Here is a 16,572-nt window from a genome sequence, read left to right on the forward strand (position 1 = left end):
TGTCAATCATAACTTTCAACTGCGACCAGGAACCCACTAAAGCACCTACACATCCTCACTACACGGCCTGACCACACTGCAAAACTTCGGCTTTTTCTACAAAAGTGGGAGAGATGGCTGCCTAAAGCTCACCTCCACACTCACATCCAATGCTGCCCGAGCTGACCCAGGGCTTTGAAGTGAGTGAAGTTCCTGGTGTGGAGGTGAGGTCCATGGCACTCACCCACCTTCCAGGCCAGGCCAGGCCAGTCTCTGCTCCCATCTCAACAGGCTCACCCCGCCTGGTGCTCAGGGGAGGTGCCATATCTAGGTGCCCACCTTCAACAAGGGCGGCCTCCTTACAGGGCGTGGGGCTTTCCCCCGCTATGTGCAAACACTTCAATGTCCCTTGCACCTCGTCTACAACGGTTCACCAGAAAAAAAGATGAACTCAGAGAAGAAGAGCTACACACAGCTGTCCTGTGCATGCGGGACCTGCAGCTCATCGCCAGAGTTCTGGTACCAGAGGGGCTGGAGAGGCAACTGTGTTCGAGCCCAGTCCAGCGAGTGCCAGAGCCCGAGTCTCAAGATGACCACACATGACCCAGGACTGCACAGGAGGGCGACTCTCACTGGGAGTTCTTCAAATAACCTCCTGCAAGGAACCTGGTGCTAAGATCTGAGGCACAATGCGTACCTATAAATTCCTGACAGCCAATGCCCGCACCAGAGGCGGGCATCCCCCAGCCCACCTGGCAATCAATTGCCAGAGAACTGTTAGGCCCCTGCCCTGAAGTGCCACCCCCCAGGCAGGGAACAGCCCAGTGCAGACCTATGTGGACACATGAGCAAGAGGCCACGACCACCTGGTGTGGCAAGGGGCCAGGCAACAGCAGCCCTCAGCCTCGCCTTGCACCATCTTGCCCCTATAGTGCTACCAGACCAGATGATGGGAGGGTCCTCAGGAGTAAATGGATGCAGCATGTATCACCAGGAGAGGTCTTGGATACTCGTGGGGATGTTTTACTGAAATGTATCTTGTAATATTTCAAATAAACTACAAGGTATCAGGAACAGTGCGGCCAGTATCCACATATCCATCACCAAGAAGGCCGAATCCCATCGTGCACCCCTCCAGAAAGCCAGGCCAGCCCTCGGCTCGGCTCCCCACAGTGGGGCAGTGGGCAGTCCTTCACCAGAGCAGCTGTGCATTTCCCGTCACAGATCCGTTTTGGGGGTGCTCAAGGTCAAACCCAGGGTCTGACATTTGCTAAGTGAGTGCTTAGCAGACTAACTGCACCCTGGCACAAGCACGAGTAAACCCAAAGGAGCCGTCTGTGTGGCTGGCACGTTGTGTCCTGTTGGCTTCCTCGTGAAGCCACTTGTGACACATGCAGTTCCCCACCTCTCAGCTGTTCAGCACTACGCTGCAGAACGGACAGCTGGCGGGACCCCCACTTCAATACCTGGGCTAGGGGTTCTGGCTCCCAGTCCCCCTGTCACCAGAATCCCACGCAAGGCAGGGCAGGGTCAGGTCTCCACCTCTGGCTGTGCATGAGGATGAGCCCTGTGAATTCCCACAGCTGTGCTGTGAGGGGGTCTCAGTGGCTTGGAATTTTTCTTTTCTTTTTTTTTTTTTTTTACGAACAAAGCCAGATTTATTGTTCTGGTAAAGAGACAGGACCTGGGGAGGGGATGGGGCAGCTGAGCACACCCCCTTTCTTGGTGACCTGGGAGTCGAGCCCTGCCTGCTATGGCTCTTTTCACCACCTGCTCAGGGCATAGGCCCCCACTAAGTCTGTGTCACCTGGAGCTGGGGGCAGGATCCTCTTCCTGGAAGTGCTGCCTGTGGGGTGCAGGTGGGGCTGGGGCCTCAAGGTTGTTTCTTGGAGGTGGCAGTGGCTCCCCTCTTCTTGGCTGGGCTAGCCCCAGGGGTGGACTGGAGCTCACTGTAATCACCAAGTTGTGTTTCATCTTCCAAATCCCAGGTCCGCTTTTCCTCGTCCCCAGTTCCATGCCTAGGCCACTGCTGCAGTTTTGCTCTTGGCTGGTTTCTGCCTGATTTGTGACTCTGCCCTTATTCTGGACTCTTCTCTGTTACTTACATCTGCTTCAGAGCCCTGAACTCTCAGCGCTTGTTCACTCCACGCTGTGGGGAGGGCTGGTCTCTGTCCCTGCAGCACAGCCAGCCAGCTGGCACAGGTCAACAGATCTGTGTGGCCCTGAGACACTCACTCATGGCTTTGCTGCTGCTCTGCTGGTCCGACTGGACCCCAGACCCTCTCTCCAGGGTCCCCCCTGCTGGAAACAGCCTGCAGCGAGCTCATCGGGGTCTGGCTCTCTCTCTGGTTTCCTGTTACAGTTGGTTCTGCCTCCCCCTGAAAATGCCTTCACCCCACAGGCTCTCTCACAGGGCCACTTGCCTGAATGCATGACCCTAGGCAGGTGACGGTGCTCTCCAGCACTCAGGCAGCTGGGCGCTTACAACAGACACCACTACACCTGCAGGCCCCCTGTGGCTGTCCCAGGCAGACTTAGGTGGGACTCAACCCTGTGCACAGAACTGAGGTGGGGGGCCCCAAGAGGCCTGCCTTCTCAAAGGGACTGAGGTTTCCTTAAGACACTGGGCTAGCTACCAGGAGAGGAGGCTGTTGTGAAGGGAGTCTGGCTCCCGTGGCTGCCTCTCCTGCTCTTTGACTCATGTACTCTCACCAAATGATGCCATCCACCATGAAGCCATCACCAGAAGCTAAAAAGATGGAGTCGCTTGATCTTACCTTTCAACCTTCAACCTGTGAGCTAGACAGAAGGATAAGCAAGCCTCTCTATCAAAAATGCCCAGCTTCTAGTATCCTGTTATGGCAACACACACAGGACTAAGACAGACCTCCATAGTGGCTGCAGGAGTCTGCTCTCAGCCTCAAGGGCCAGTCTGTGTGGGATGTGCGTCCTTCCCAGGTTCCTCTTGAGACCTGCTCTGCACTATGATGTGCACATGGTCTTCCCTAAGCTGAACGTACTGCTGGCTATGCTACTTTAACATGCTCCTCTGCACATGGACGTAGGCCACACCCTACCCTCTCCTCCACACTGAACCTTCGGGCTTTCTGCTTCTGTGGCTCACCCTTCCATCATGATTCCAACTCTCTCTGAACTGGATCTGCTGCTAAACCCACAGTGGACTCTCTCCTGCCGTATCTTGCGTTTTAAGATTTCTGTCTGATTTGCTTTCAGGTTTCCTAGGTCATTTTTAATAGTCTGTGGTTCTTTTTCAGGTGTTTGGTTCTTTCCTTTAATGCAGAACTGTTTCAAGCCTCCTTATTTTATATTCTGTAATGCACGACTTCAACACCTCAATTCTCAGGAGTTCTGCTGCTGTTGTGGCTGCCCATGGTGGAGTTTTTCTAAGTATGGGTGGTAATTTTCCTCAAGAGTCGCACAGGTGATTTTAGTCTGGGGAGTCCTAGGGCCCAGCAGGGGCACCAAAGGTGCGAGCGCACTGGCCTCCCCTACCCTCAGGAGCCGGGTTAAGTACAGGCTTGTCCACTGCGTTCCTCACAAGCAGAGGCTGTTCCAAGACCAGCGTGTCTTGGCTGTTACACAACCCCATGGCCTACACGGCCTCTGCCTGGCCCCACGTCACTCTGGGAACTTACGCAGCACAAAGATCACACTGCTTCCTGTGACCTGAAAAATAATCTCTTTGGCCTCTCTGCGCATGCTCTAGGCTGGCATGTCAGTCTGTGCACAGACTGAGAGCAGGCTGCCTATGTGGCGGAACTGAGCTCCTCAGCCAGCATGAGGCTGGACACAGGAAACCAAAAAGCACCCCTCCCAAGGGCCTGCTGAGACTCCAGGACGGCGGCTCCTGCCCCGCGGGCTCACCTGTCGGACCCGTTCCAGCAGCACTCAAACTTGTCGAAGATGCAGTCGTTCTCGTAGAGGGAGCAGAGCTTGCTCCGCAGGTACTCATGCACCTGGTGGGTCTCCACTGGCCTGCTCTCCATGTTGAGGTCCCACACCTTCACTGACAGGTAGTCTCGGGTCATCATGTACCGACCACTATGGCTGAATTTGACGTCGGATATGGATGAGATTATTTCTGAGAAGAAGGACCTACTACTGGGATCTTCAGGCTCTTCAAAAACTGAAAAACAAAATAAAATATTTTCAGCTTCTGTTTCAAATCAGAAAACAAGCTGTTTTACAGTTTAGCAGGTCTCAGTCCCCCCAGTGAGACTCTGCAGGGTTCAACCTCAAAACTGCATCCTCTAGGACACTGCCCCAGTGCCAGCCAGGACAGCTGCTTGGAAGCACACTCAGATTGCAAGTCAACGCCGAGCCAGAATCTCACAGGCATGGCCCAGCCCGAGACCGACACCACAGGGAAGCCTGTATCCTCATGACACTGGGCCAGCGCATGCCACGATCAGTCCTGTCCATGTCCATAATTAGAAGACACATGCTTTTCACAGGTGTGGTGCTTGGGACCTCTTAGAGTGAGCCTGCTCTCTGTAGGGTCAACACCTGGTTGCTCTGCTGGACTGACCACCACTTCGACCACCACCAAGGTCCGGGTGTGGTGTTGTTCTGTACTGGGGACTGAACCCAGCGGTGCTCTACCACTGAGCCACACTCCAGCCCTTTTCATTGAGATGGGATCTTGCTAAGTTGCTGAGGCTGGCCTTGAACTTGCCATTCTCCTCCCTCGGGTTCCCAAGTGGTTGGGATTACAGGTGTGCCCTTCCACCCCTGGCTGGTGGTCCAGATTTTAACTGTTACAATGGTTCTGCTGGCCAAAGTCAGTCAGCAGGAGTTTTGTCTTCAATGCTGAAATCACGTTCTAACTGTGAGAGGTCCTTGTGCCTTCTCAGAACCTGCTTTCTCTATTACAGAAACTGGACAGAGCTCCCTTCACCTGGTCGGTCAGGAGGAGGTGCCCCTGAGCCTCTGGGCCACGAGATGCCCTGCGCATGGCTCTGGCTCAGCAGGCTCAGGCCAGGGAGGTGTGCTGCCATCATCTGCTTTGGCTTCCCCTTGCTTCTTTCCACAAGGAACCTGTGACGTTTGTGTCTCTGCATGAAGTGAACCTGAGGCCAGCTTGTGCCAGCAACCAGCACTGCCACCACTAAGTCACTCTGCTCACAGGCGAGCCACCCCTGGACGCTGCACCTGCTGAACGCTGAGAACACTTCTTCATGGCAGGCAGTGTAACAGGAGCACGGTGCCCTGACCACAGGAGAGAGCAGGCAGCAGACGGCAGCTGGGGAGGAGCCAGGGAGTGCCCTGGGCTGACTGGTGCTGCGCGCCAGCAGGGACACCCGCTGAAGGGCAGGTCAGGGACTTCACTGTCAGGGAAAGCGCCACAGGACGCAGAAACCCGCAGAGCCCTGTGGGCAGGGGCCAGGAAGGGCAGCAAGGTCTCCATATCCCAGAGTACAATGGCACAGGCCCTGGAGGTCTCATGCAACCCTCCCACCTCAGCCGACGGTGACCCTGAGACTATAGGCCTGTCCCACCACACCCAACAGGCCTGTTCTTCCTGGCTAAAGATGAAACAAATGCAATGCTTTCCTCCCCCAGAAGACTTCAAGGCTCAGTACTTGCAGACAGTGCCCCCGGGGAACTGGCTTCAGGGGGAGCAGAATGCAAGTCATCAGGCCCAATGCCTTCTGGAGCCTCAGTCCAGGCTCCATGCGTTAGGGGGGAGGCCACAGTGGCTCGGTGGACCCGGTCGGGGATGAACTCAGCTGAGGCACTGAGGCTCAGGGAGGGTAAGTGCTGGCACTGAACCACTGGCCTCATGACGCCAGCCCAGGACAGTGGCTTGTGGGAACAGAACCAGGCCTGGGTGAAGCCCAGCTGGAAGGAGGACTAAAACAAGGTACTTACACTTAGAGTGCCGGTCGCACAGGGCGGAGGAGCGCATGTCACACAGCCGGATGGTCCCTTTGCTGCTGCTGTACACGAACACGTTGCACTGGTGTGGGTGGAACTCTGCGGCGGTGATCACCTCCGTCAGCTCCTCCATGTTGGCAGGTTTGATGTCCACGATGTCTGGAGGGAGGCGTTAAGGCGCATGCTGCTGATGGGCGTGCTGCGGACACACAGAGGGGCCCCAGGGTGGCGGGGCAGAGGCCCAGGAGGCTGACTGCGCACATCACATTCCCGAGGCACACCAGGAAGCAGCTTCAAATGTCCGTGGCAGTCCTGCCACGGGCACCTGGCCACGGGTGGGTGTGGAGACAAGCTCTGCTTTCGCCCTGCTGCTGCACTGCCACCCTACCAACCTCCACCATGGGCGCCTGCGCTGGAGGGCTCCTCTGCAGAGCCCCACACTCTGTCCCCGCGATAGAACACAACTCCGCCAGGTCTAAAGGGTTCCCTTGCCGATTACCTGGAGCCAAGTAAGCACTTGTGGAATTGTCAGAACAATGCCAACAGAGGTGGCTGTCACATGCAGAAATCGGTTCATCAAAAAAACAGGGCTAGGGCTGGGGCTGGGGCTGAGTGGTAGAATGCTTGCCTAGCATGTGAGGCACAGGGTTCTACTCTCAGTACTGCATATAAGTAAATAAAGATCAATTGACAACTAAAAAAATATTAAAACTGGGCTGGGGATGTGGCTCAAGCGGTAGTGCGCTCGCCTGTCATGCGTGCGGCCCAGGTTCGATCCTCAGCACCACATACAAAGTATTGTGTCTGCCGAAAACTAAAAAATAAATATTAAAATTCTCTCTCTCTCTCAAAAAAAAAAAAAAAACAAAAAAAAAATATATATATATAAAAAAACAAAAAAACCCAGGGTAGGCAGAATACCCTGTGCCAGTCTGGAATGGGGAGGACCAGATTCACCTTCCAGCTGAGACAACTAAGAACACACGCACAAACTTGAGTCCACAGCTTGAATCACGGGATGCCAGAGAGGGAAAGGCACATCCAGAGAGGCTGGAGGCACAACCAACCCACAGTTGCGCTGGCAGCAGCAAAGGAGAGGACCTAGGCGGAGCTAGGAGACAGAGCTGGGAGTCTGGGAGAGCTGCAGCTGCGATTCCCAGGGCAAACTGGGGAGCAAGGACCCCAGAGACCTCACAGGGAGACTCATGTGATGGTGGGGCAACGCTGGGCAGCCCTCGACAGTGACCAGCCAGCAAACAGTGCCCTGAGCTCCTGCCAGTCACAGGCAGGCTCTGGGAAGTTCTTCAGAGGGCAGGAGGCATGAGGTACATATAGGGGATGGCCATACCAGGAGGCCAAGGCAGGAGAGTGGCCACGCCACTAAGGGCTCAAAATTCTCACATGGGGCTGAATGTGAAAATTCTAATCAGAGTTTTATTTTCTACTCTATTACCATTTGTAAATTTTAAAGAAAAACCACAACATTGATTTTTCAAATACACTCTATTTAAAACTGCCTCTGACTGAATCAGGTGGGCCATGGGCTTCAGGTCAATGCCCTACAAAGCACTTCCCCAAGATAGGGGGAAGTTTATATTTCTGAGAACTTCTTCATAGGCTATTAGGGAGGAAACTGTCTTCAAAGATCAATGCTGAGCTACATGAAGACAAGTGCACATGAAAATGACTGAACCACCCCCTAGGGAAACGCAGAGACCACCGTCTAGTGAAGGATACTAAAACTTCTATCTGTGATTTCTAAATGCCACAGGTTAATTCTCAGGTCATCTGCAGAAAGATACGTTTCATGATCACTATTTACTGAAATGGAATTTATATGATACGTATGAGCATTTGCAAAAATTCGTCGTGGGCTTGCTTCTACCATGAGGTCCATGGGCTTCAATATTGGAACCTAAAAAATGGAAGGAAATAGGAATTCAAAACAAGGGTCATGGTAGCGTAAGAGTAAAGCAGGTATGGGACAGATCTAAGGTAGGGCCAGCAACACCCCCAACTGACCAGCTAGCAGGACTGCAGCCAGAGGCACCCCACGTCTCGAGGACACCTGTGTCCCTGTGGCCCACCCTGGAAGGCAAGGAGATCCTTGCGGTGCCAGCGCCTGCAGCTGGAGCACAGCCTCTCCCGCTGCACTCAGTGCTCGCATGTGGGCCCCTCAGAGGAGCTGAGGCTGCTCCCCTTCTTGATCCGGGGCTAGTACGTGGCATGTGCAGTCTGAGCACCCCAGGGCTAGTACTTCCACAGCAGCCGCGTTTCTGGGCACCTACACACCCTTCACCTGAAGGTTAAGAAGAAAAGCCACAAAGGCACCCTCCCCATGCCTGTGCTGAGTGTTGTGCCTGAGGGGCTCCAAAAAACAGGCTGCTGTGCCAAAGAAACGAGGAGGAGGAGGGTGCCTGGCCAGAGCGCACTGCGCCAAGAACAGAAGCAAGACGGCCGGCCTGACCCTCACCAAGCAAAAGGAAAGTCGAGGAATAGTGTTGTCTGTTTTTTTGGTAACCAGACATCAGAAGGGAGCCTTGAAGGCAGGAAGAAATCTCTCATCTGGGTCTTCCCCAAATTCTGTAAAAGTAAGCTGGGGAGCTGGGTGCTAATGCACACTTATGATTTCAGTTACTCAGGAGGCTCAGGCACGAGGATCACAAATTTGAGATCAGCCTCAGCAACTTAGGCCCAAGGCAACTTAGTGAGACTCTGTCTCAAAATAAAAAAATAAAAAGGTCTGGGGATGTGCCTCAGTGGTAGAGTGCCCTGGGTTCATTTCCCAGGAACAGGAGTGTCGGCTCTCCCGTGCACAGGAATAAAGCACATGTGCCAGGACCCTCTGACAAGTCTCTGATCAGAACACAGGGCAACTAATAATGCTGAGTCCTTCTTGTAATCAAATCCCTTTTCTGGCACTAAAAGAAAAAAATTAAAACAGTGACATTCGGGTTCCTGCCCAGGTAGGCTCAGTCAAGGTAATAGTCCTCTGTGAGTCTATTAGACAGACCTCGGTACACAAACACAGCCCCCTGGCCCTGACCCCGCATCCTCACATGGTGGCCAACTGTGCTCATCAGTTTCCTGTGGCCCCTCATGTATGGTTTTATTTAGGACGATGCTATTAAAGGGGCCACATAGGACCTGCAGTTTCTCCAAAACAAGCAGGTGAGCTTCTGGGGTGGTGCAGGGTCTGACTGGGAGCAACATGGATTCCTGAGAGGGCTGTACACACAGCTGGTGGGAGAGGGACAGATGGCACAGGACTTAGGATGACCCGTGTCACCCAAACTCCTACTTCACAAGACTGAGAGCATTGACGATGGCTGTGATGGGTCCTCAACACTAGTGAGACGGCCACCACACGACTCCTGTAGATTGGTGGATACACCTGCAGCAGCGTGGCATATCAGAAACCGCCGGCGTTTTCAACAGAACATCTGAGTTCCCATAAACTGATCTGAGCAAATGACACCACCTTCCCCAGCCTCAACAAAGACCCTGGAAATGAGGGAGTAGCATCACAGGCAGGGAGTTCGAGGACTGTGCTTGGGATGCTCTCACCCCAGCTGCACGTACTCTCTACTGCAGGTGGAGATGGCCTTGCTGCTCTGTCACCACCCTCCTGGTGCAGTTCAAGAATGGCACCAGAACAGGCCATGCCCACTCTGGGCTGCAAGCATGCCCACTGGGGCCTGGAGTGTGTTGGGGTGGGGATCTGTGGACAGCACCCTTTCTGGGATCTCCCTTGACCATTGATTTGGAATGTGCTCACTAACTAGTCTTTCTTTGACGAGCAAGAGTATATATAACCAGGGCTTAAACCTCATTGAGAAATCAGCAGCCAAGGGTTTTCTAAATAGTAGCCGCAGCCCCTGGGACCGAGGCTGGGCTCCACCCCCGGCAGCACTTTCCCTGTTTTATCTGGGCACAAGTCTAGTCAGCTTAAGCCTTATGTCTTAAGACACCCTTCAACCAGAACAATGACAAGACACTGAGATTTCTAAGGTTTATGCAACTATACAGATGTCAAAACATGAAAAAAGTCTAGTACAGGAATTGATGAATTATGGTCACTCCATACTACACATGGGGGCAGCAAAACGTAAGGGGAGAATCTAACGATTAGAAGTAATGATGCTCACGGACACCCTGATGCAAAAAAGTCAGCAACAGCAGAGTGTGCCTCAGCTCCTGAGCAGGACTCCAGGACACCACCACAGAGCGCCCTCTGCCCACAGTCTGACTTCCAGGCTGCAGCCTGAGCTGCCCCCAGGGAAGCGCTCTGCCACGGGGCTGGGTGTGAACTCTCCCTGGCACCTCAGCTGTACCTCTGAGCAGCACGTCACTTCTGCCTGGTGGAAACCTGCAGCGTCCCCCCTTGAACACACACACGAAGGCGACTGCTTCGTGAGGAGCACCTCCTGGGTCAAGAAGGCAGGGCTCCCTGTCATCCACAGCACCGCCAGACAGCTGAGGTAACGAGGCTGGGAAGTTTAAAGAAAGCGGAGGGCGCACCTACCCGCAGTGCTGTGATTCTAAATGGGTCTCGGAGTCGTCCATCTTCATCTTTCAAGTTATAACCTTCTGCTCTTTTATCCCGTTCACTTATTTTCCATAATTTAATAGTTTTATCTGCAAATAAAAACCTCATTCTTCATGTTAAAAGAAAAACCATTAACATGCACCACTATTATTACTTAGGTATCATACTAAAAACTGAGGTTCTGTTGCTGTCTAGGCTGGGAGGGGTCTTTAAATACGAACATTTCCAATTATAGATGAACGTTTTTCTTGGTAAAATAAAAATGCAGACACATGTGCAGAGTAGTGGACGCAGTATTGGTTGTTGGGGGGCACATTTTGAATCTTTAACTTATCACTTGCCACTGTGGCTGATAATTTATTTACTCTTCCAAAAGTTTAAGCCAGAAACAATTTCTAGAAAAAAAGAAATCCACATATACAGAAGGTTAAAAACAAAATTCTAAATCAAACAGTCACTCAATAAAAAACTCTTACCATTTGTAGACAGTAGAAAATGAGCAGCATTCTGCTGTGGCAGCCACCTAATTTTATTAATCTTTTCCTCAATTTCTAGACTTTTCAAATAGTCGAACTCTGGTTCATGACTTTGAAAGGTACTGTAAACATTATATTCTCCCCTGGAATGAGGGCGGATTTTATTCTGCAAGAAAACATGACAGCTACTTTACTGAGTGAAGCCCAGTCAGGCGAGAACATGGCAATACAAATGTGAGCACCATGTGACCACACCCACTTTTTTTGGTACTGGGTATTGAATCCCAGGGCTGCTTAACTACTGAACCACATCCCCAATCCTTTTTATTTTTTGAGACAGGGTCTCGCTAAGTGGCTGAAGCTGGCTTGGCAGGCTTTGAACCTGTAATCCTCCTGCCTCAGCCTCACAAGCTGCTGGGATTACAGGCATGGCTACTGTGCCCAGCAACATTTTTAAAAACAAAAACAAAAACTCTGGGTTACTGGGTACAACAGCATATGCCTATAATCCCAGCAACTCGGGCGCCTGCAGCTAGAGGATCATGTGTTCAAAGCCAGCTTTGGCAACTTTGCAAGTCCCTATCTCAAAATTTTAAAAAGGGCTGGGGATGCAGCCTAGTGGGAGAGTGCCCCTGGGTTCTAGCCTCAGTATGGAGCAGAAGGGGCAATCCTGGGTCAAAAAAATCTCACACAGATTAAATTCAGAATTAACGTACTCAGAGAAAAGAAACAGGCATTTCCCAGCCCTTCTATTCCCATGTTCAGGCTGCATATGCAGCAGGCTCCATTTGGCAGACCCCCCCTAGATGGATACCTAAGTGTGAGCTGCTGCCTGCCTGTCTCTGTCCTGCCAGGTGGACATCTAGGCCCGCAGAGGATCAGTGCTAGTGGCCCAAGTCAGTGGGAGAGGAGCCCAACAGAGCCAGGGGCTACGCCAGCTCTGTGGCAGTGACTCAGACACGGCACACACACCGTGGCAGCGGCAGAGCCATCCAGGCAAACCACACAGCAGGAAAGCACAGAGACCCGCAGACAGACTCTACACAAAAATGTCCCTGGTGAGGTGCTGCTTGCGAGAACTGAAACACACAGAGCAGTTCTACAGGTCACAGTAGAGAGAAAACGTGCTTGAGAAGACACATGCCACCTTCCAAGACCTGGTAACTGTGGGAGGGCAGGGGCATTCAGGGAGATGGGGGCCAGGGGCGCTGAAGTGGGTACCATGAAGTGTCATTTGCAGCCTGAGTATTTCCTGTATTTTCCCCTTTTTCCAGTACTGGGGACGGAATCCAGGACCTCACATGTCAGGCAAGCCTCTGAGCTATACCCTATTTTTTGTTTAATTCTTGCTCTATAATCCATACCTAAAAATTCTACATTTTGGCACTTTAGTCTATATCCCAAGGTTACAGGAACTCAACAAATCTTTATGTCAAGATGGGCACTTCTTTATATTTCTGAATTATGATCAAATATTATGAGAAGGCATCCCCCAAACCACCTGAACCTCTCCCTTGCTGAGCGCCACGTCCTGCACAGCCCTGAATCCAGGGCTCGCTGGCAGGAGCTGGAAGCCCCCCCCCCCCCCAGGTGGCTTTCCCCAGTGTGCTGTGTTAGGCTAATCCACTCAGCTCTCCCTCCTGGCCAGGCCTCACTCCTCTAGAAGAAAGCACAGTCCACCAACAGACGGTTCCGACTTACAAGAAAAATCAGCAGTGTCTGCTGCCTGAGCCACTCCGACCAGGACCCAGAACAGCATTGTGCCCCCACCACAACCACCCTCGACCCTCACAAACTGCCAAAGCCCAAGATGGCCCAGCAGTCCCAAGGCCCTATAGAGAGACCTCCTCCCTTACCCAGGGAGAAGGGTTCTGAGGGAAGGCTTCAGGGGGCTGGGGCAAACAGGAAGGGGTGCTGGGTGGAAAGCAGGGTTCTGACTTAACTGCATGCAGTGCAGACTGCAGACACACACCATTAAACAGAGCCGCCTTCCTCTCACATGGGGGCTCCCTAAGAGACAACCTATAGGAGGGCTCGTCCTTTTCGCACTGCCAGATTGCTCCCTTACCGTCCACCTTCCTGGAGGCCAGAGTGTCTCAACAGTGTCTCGAGCAGCCCGACTCCTGCTCTAAACCAGGACGTACATCTGGACACCTCTGAGCTGAGGTGTGGCGGTTTAGCTACTGGCCGCTCCAGCTTCTCAGCTCAGTGCTGTAACAGCAGGATGGCAGGTCTGCCAGGGATGGGCGTGTAATCCATCCCTACCCTACCAAAGCCAGGGAGAGAGCAAACAGTGGACAGAACCAAACAGCCCTTCCTCCGGAATCCACAGCATGAAGACAGAGGAAAACAAGTTGCCAGGGTTTACCCAGCTGTACTGGACCAGGGCACCACAGGGCAACATCTGTAGAGACGCTCCTGGGTGACTCAACATACCTCAGCCAAGAGCTTAAAATGCAATCCATTTTAGAACAAGATGTCTGATTTTTATGTCAAATTCCAAAAAAAGCTCTGCTCCCTGGGGAGGTCCAGAGCCAGTTGTGTCCTGTGCACTAGCGATCTGCAGGGCCCAGCCTCTGGCCGAAGCGTAAGAGACTAGAATTTGGAGATGACAGGGAGGAAAAGGATATCTCATAACCTGCTGGGAAAACACAAGACCTACACTTACAGACAGCGTGCGGCTGGCACATGGTGGCTGTGCAGCACACAACAGCCCTGCTGCCTTGCTGGTCACAAGAACCCTACTGAGGCCACCGGAAATGCCAGGGCGGGGCGGGATGGGTGGCAGGCAGGGCCTGGGCCTATTTCCCATGCTCTCATGTGTGAAGAAGTATTCCTCACAGAAGTGACCCAGAAACTAGCTCTTGAGAGTGGGTCCACCTGTGCGCTCCTCCCTGAAGGCCAGGGAAGCCTCCAGGGGCTTTAGGCAGTGCCCTTCACGTCTACCGAGAGTATCCACACTCCACCGGGTCCTCTGTAGGAAGTGCTGTGGGAGCTGGTCAGCACCCGAGGTCGGCAGGAAGTTGCATGTTCCAAACACCATGGCCCTCTACCTCCCTCCTCTGGTCCTTGCTTTGGATTCTCCCTACTCCAGCTGAAGGCAGCAGGGACTCGGGGGCTTGCCGTGGGAGGCAGATCTCTCTGCTGGTCCCCAGGCAAGGTTTGTGTGCACGAGCCAATGTGAGGGAACCGAGGGTAAAGGAACTGGATACTGAGAAAATGATTGCTTCTTTTCTTTTTCTTTTTTTTAAAAAGCAGCAGAGGGAAGGTTTGTTCGTTTGCTTAAATATTTTTAAACAAATATTTAAATATTTTTCTTTAGTTGTAGATGGACATAATGACTTTATTTTATTTAATTAACTTTATGTGGTGTTGAGGATCAAATCTAGTGCCTCACACGTGCTAGGCCACAACCCCAGCCTGTGTTTCTTTTCTTGTAAGTGATAAGAAGGTGTGAATTATTTTATTTGGTTTGAGGGTTGTATATTACTGACCTCTTGTTCCCGCTGAAAAATAACAACTCTGCCGCCCTTGTCTCCTGTTGCAAGAAGATCTCCAGAGTAATTAAATTCAACAGTTGAAATGATGTCAGCTGCCAATAAAATACAGGAGAAATTACAGATTGTCTTTTTGGGAGGAGTCACAAGGAAATAAAAAGAAAGGTAAACGTGTAAAACGTTCTCCCCAGATGAAACAAAAATATCATGGCAAAGTTTTAAATACCAAGTGGCCTGATGATGTCTGGTCCTCTGGTACACCAGAATTTGTCTAGACTGGGTTATCTTGACTTAAGGAGATAGGGCAGAAATTTAGAACATTACTTTCTAAAAGGAAAACAAAATAAGAGAAAAACTCTGATTGGTCCTAGAAGAATGCTGCCTAACTTTACAATACATGCCCAATGTTGACTTTTTAATGTAAACTGGATTCTCACACAGCAGCAATAGGAGTGTTTTAACATCATACGCAGTCCATTTTGTTGGCTTGTGCACAAGATAGCATTGTAGACAGAATAAGTTCCACTTCACTAAATAAAGCCCCAGTCTCCTCGATAATGACAACACGACCACAATAAGATCCCCGAGTTTCTGACATCACAACACATGAGCTCCCGGGAGGCGAGAACCGTGGCACACACTGGAGGGCCCTCACACAGTGGTTCCTGGGGAATCAGCCTCCCTGTGGCTCGGCTGTGTCATGTGCTGTGGCCACCACTGGACCCTAAATCTGACCCAGTAGAGCTGCAGTCTCAGGGTCTGCCAGGCACCAATGCACAGTCGTGCAGAGCAGCTGCTAAGCACACCATGGTGCACAGGGGCACAAAAGCTGCATGTTCTTAAAGACAAACACTTATACATGGCTGTTGGAAACAGTCCGTCTACGAATAACTGTGACTCAGACCCAAAGGTTGAGACTACCTGAAGAATCCCCACCAGGTGGCCTTACTAGGAAATCATTCTTAAAGGTCAGCACCAACACTAAAGTGGGTCATTTACTGCAGAGCCAGCCCGATGGCATCAGCACCTTTCCCTCCTCAGGGCTTGAATTTCATTGCTGGGATTGTTTTCTTTTTTTAAAGAAATCTTCGGTTAGACTGGAAAGGATTAGCTACTTCTTATTAGAGGCATCTGCCTCCTTTTTGGGAAGGCAGTGCTAGGAACTGAACCCAGGGTCTCACATATGCTAGGCAGGCACTCTATAAGCTGCACTCCTAGCCCATCACTCTTAAAATTACTCTAAATAATCTAATTTGCTTAAATAAAACTAAAATTTTCTGTACTGGATTAAGAGAGACTAAATCTATGTCATTTATACCCAGAAGATATACAATATTATATAATTAATGGTGTTCTGTCAGTGATTTTCAAATTTAATTATAAAGAACTGAATCTTTTAAAAAGAGAAATCCCACGGCTGTCAGTGTTGAGAAATGATTTTCATTAAGCTGCGTAAATATGCATGGGCCTAAACTTAGAAATACTCTCTTTTTACAAGGTCTAAAACCAAAATAAACAAACAAACTAAATGGCAACAAACTACAAAACCAGTAAAATGTAACTTATCAGTCATCAGTTTGATCTGATGGATATTATTTTATAAATGCAACAGGCTAAAAGTATAACTGTGGTACTGTGCAGGGCACCCGGCTGGAATTGAAAACCCAAAACCACCACATACTTTGGTGGGAGTCAATTCTGCCTCCTTTTTCTACTGGAGTCCACCCGCAGCACCCCCGGTACCCCCTGGCCATCCCAGGGTGGCATCGGGTCTACTCAGAGAGCTGCTCCACTGCGGCAGCCCAAAGCTCTGGGGCATGGCTGTAAGATGGTCATCTGGCTGATGCCAAAAGTCCTGCTAAATGTTCAGCTCCCCTCAGAACCGTGGCCATCCCCAGCACCCTGTGGGCCAGCCCACACTTCCAGGAGTACACGACTGTGGGTGAATTCCTGTCCCTTCCCTGCCCCAATCCAGGGGTCGAAAGAAAGCTGAAGGCATTCTTGTGAGGCTGCTTCAAGGACTGTGGAGGACAGCAGGGAGGAGTGGGTGTGGAGCTGCAGGAGGTGTGCAGAACTGCAGGGTACACCCGACTCCACCCTACCCTGCTAGGTGGGAACAGTGCTCTTGCCATTTCCTGCTGCTCAGATGCTGGCTGCCAGGAGTTCAGCATCC

General features: G+C 51.5%; 1 protein-coding gene across 3 annotated transcripts in view; it reads right to left on the minus strand.

Annotated features, from left to right (window-relative positions):
• The window catches only part of Ppp2r2d (protein phosphatase 2 regulatory subunit Bdelta), a 37,985-nt gene that overhangs the window by 2,333 nt on the left and 19,080 nt on the right, over window positions 1–16,572 (minus strand). For 2 of the 3 annotated variants that reach the window (XM_027929992.3, XM_071610805.1), the window contains 6 exons: window positions 14,397–14,494; window positions 10,903–11,068; window positions 10,403–10,515; window positions 7,615–7,792; window positions 5,872–6,036; window positions 3,865–4,126 (listed from right to left, as the gene is read on the minus strand). In XM_027929992.3, coding sequence (XP_027785793.2) covers window positions 3,865–4,126; window positions 5,872–6,036; window positions 7,615–7,792; window positions 10,403–10,515; window positions 10,903–11,068; window positions 14,397–14,494 — 982 coding nt within the window. The remainder of the gene's footprint in view (window positions 1–3,864; window positions 4,127–5,871; window positions 6,037–7,614; window positions 7,793–10,402; window positions 10,516–10,902; window positions 11,069–14,396; window positions 14,495–16,572) is intronic. The other variant, XM_071610806.1, reaches the window with a different exon arrangement.

This window comes from Marmota flaviventris, chromosome 4 (assembly GCF_047511675.1).
Source record: "Marmota flaviventris isolate mMarFla1 chromosome 4, mMarFla1.hap1, whole genome shotgun sequence".
NCBI lineage: Eukaryota > Metazoa > Chordata > Mammalia > Rodentia > Sciuridae > Marmota > Marmota flaviventris.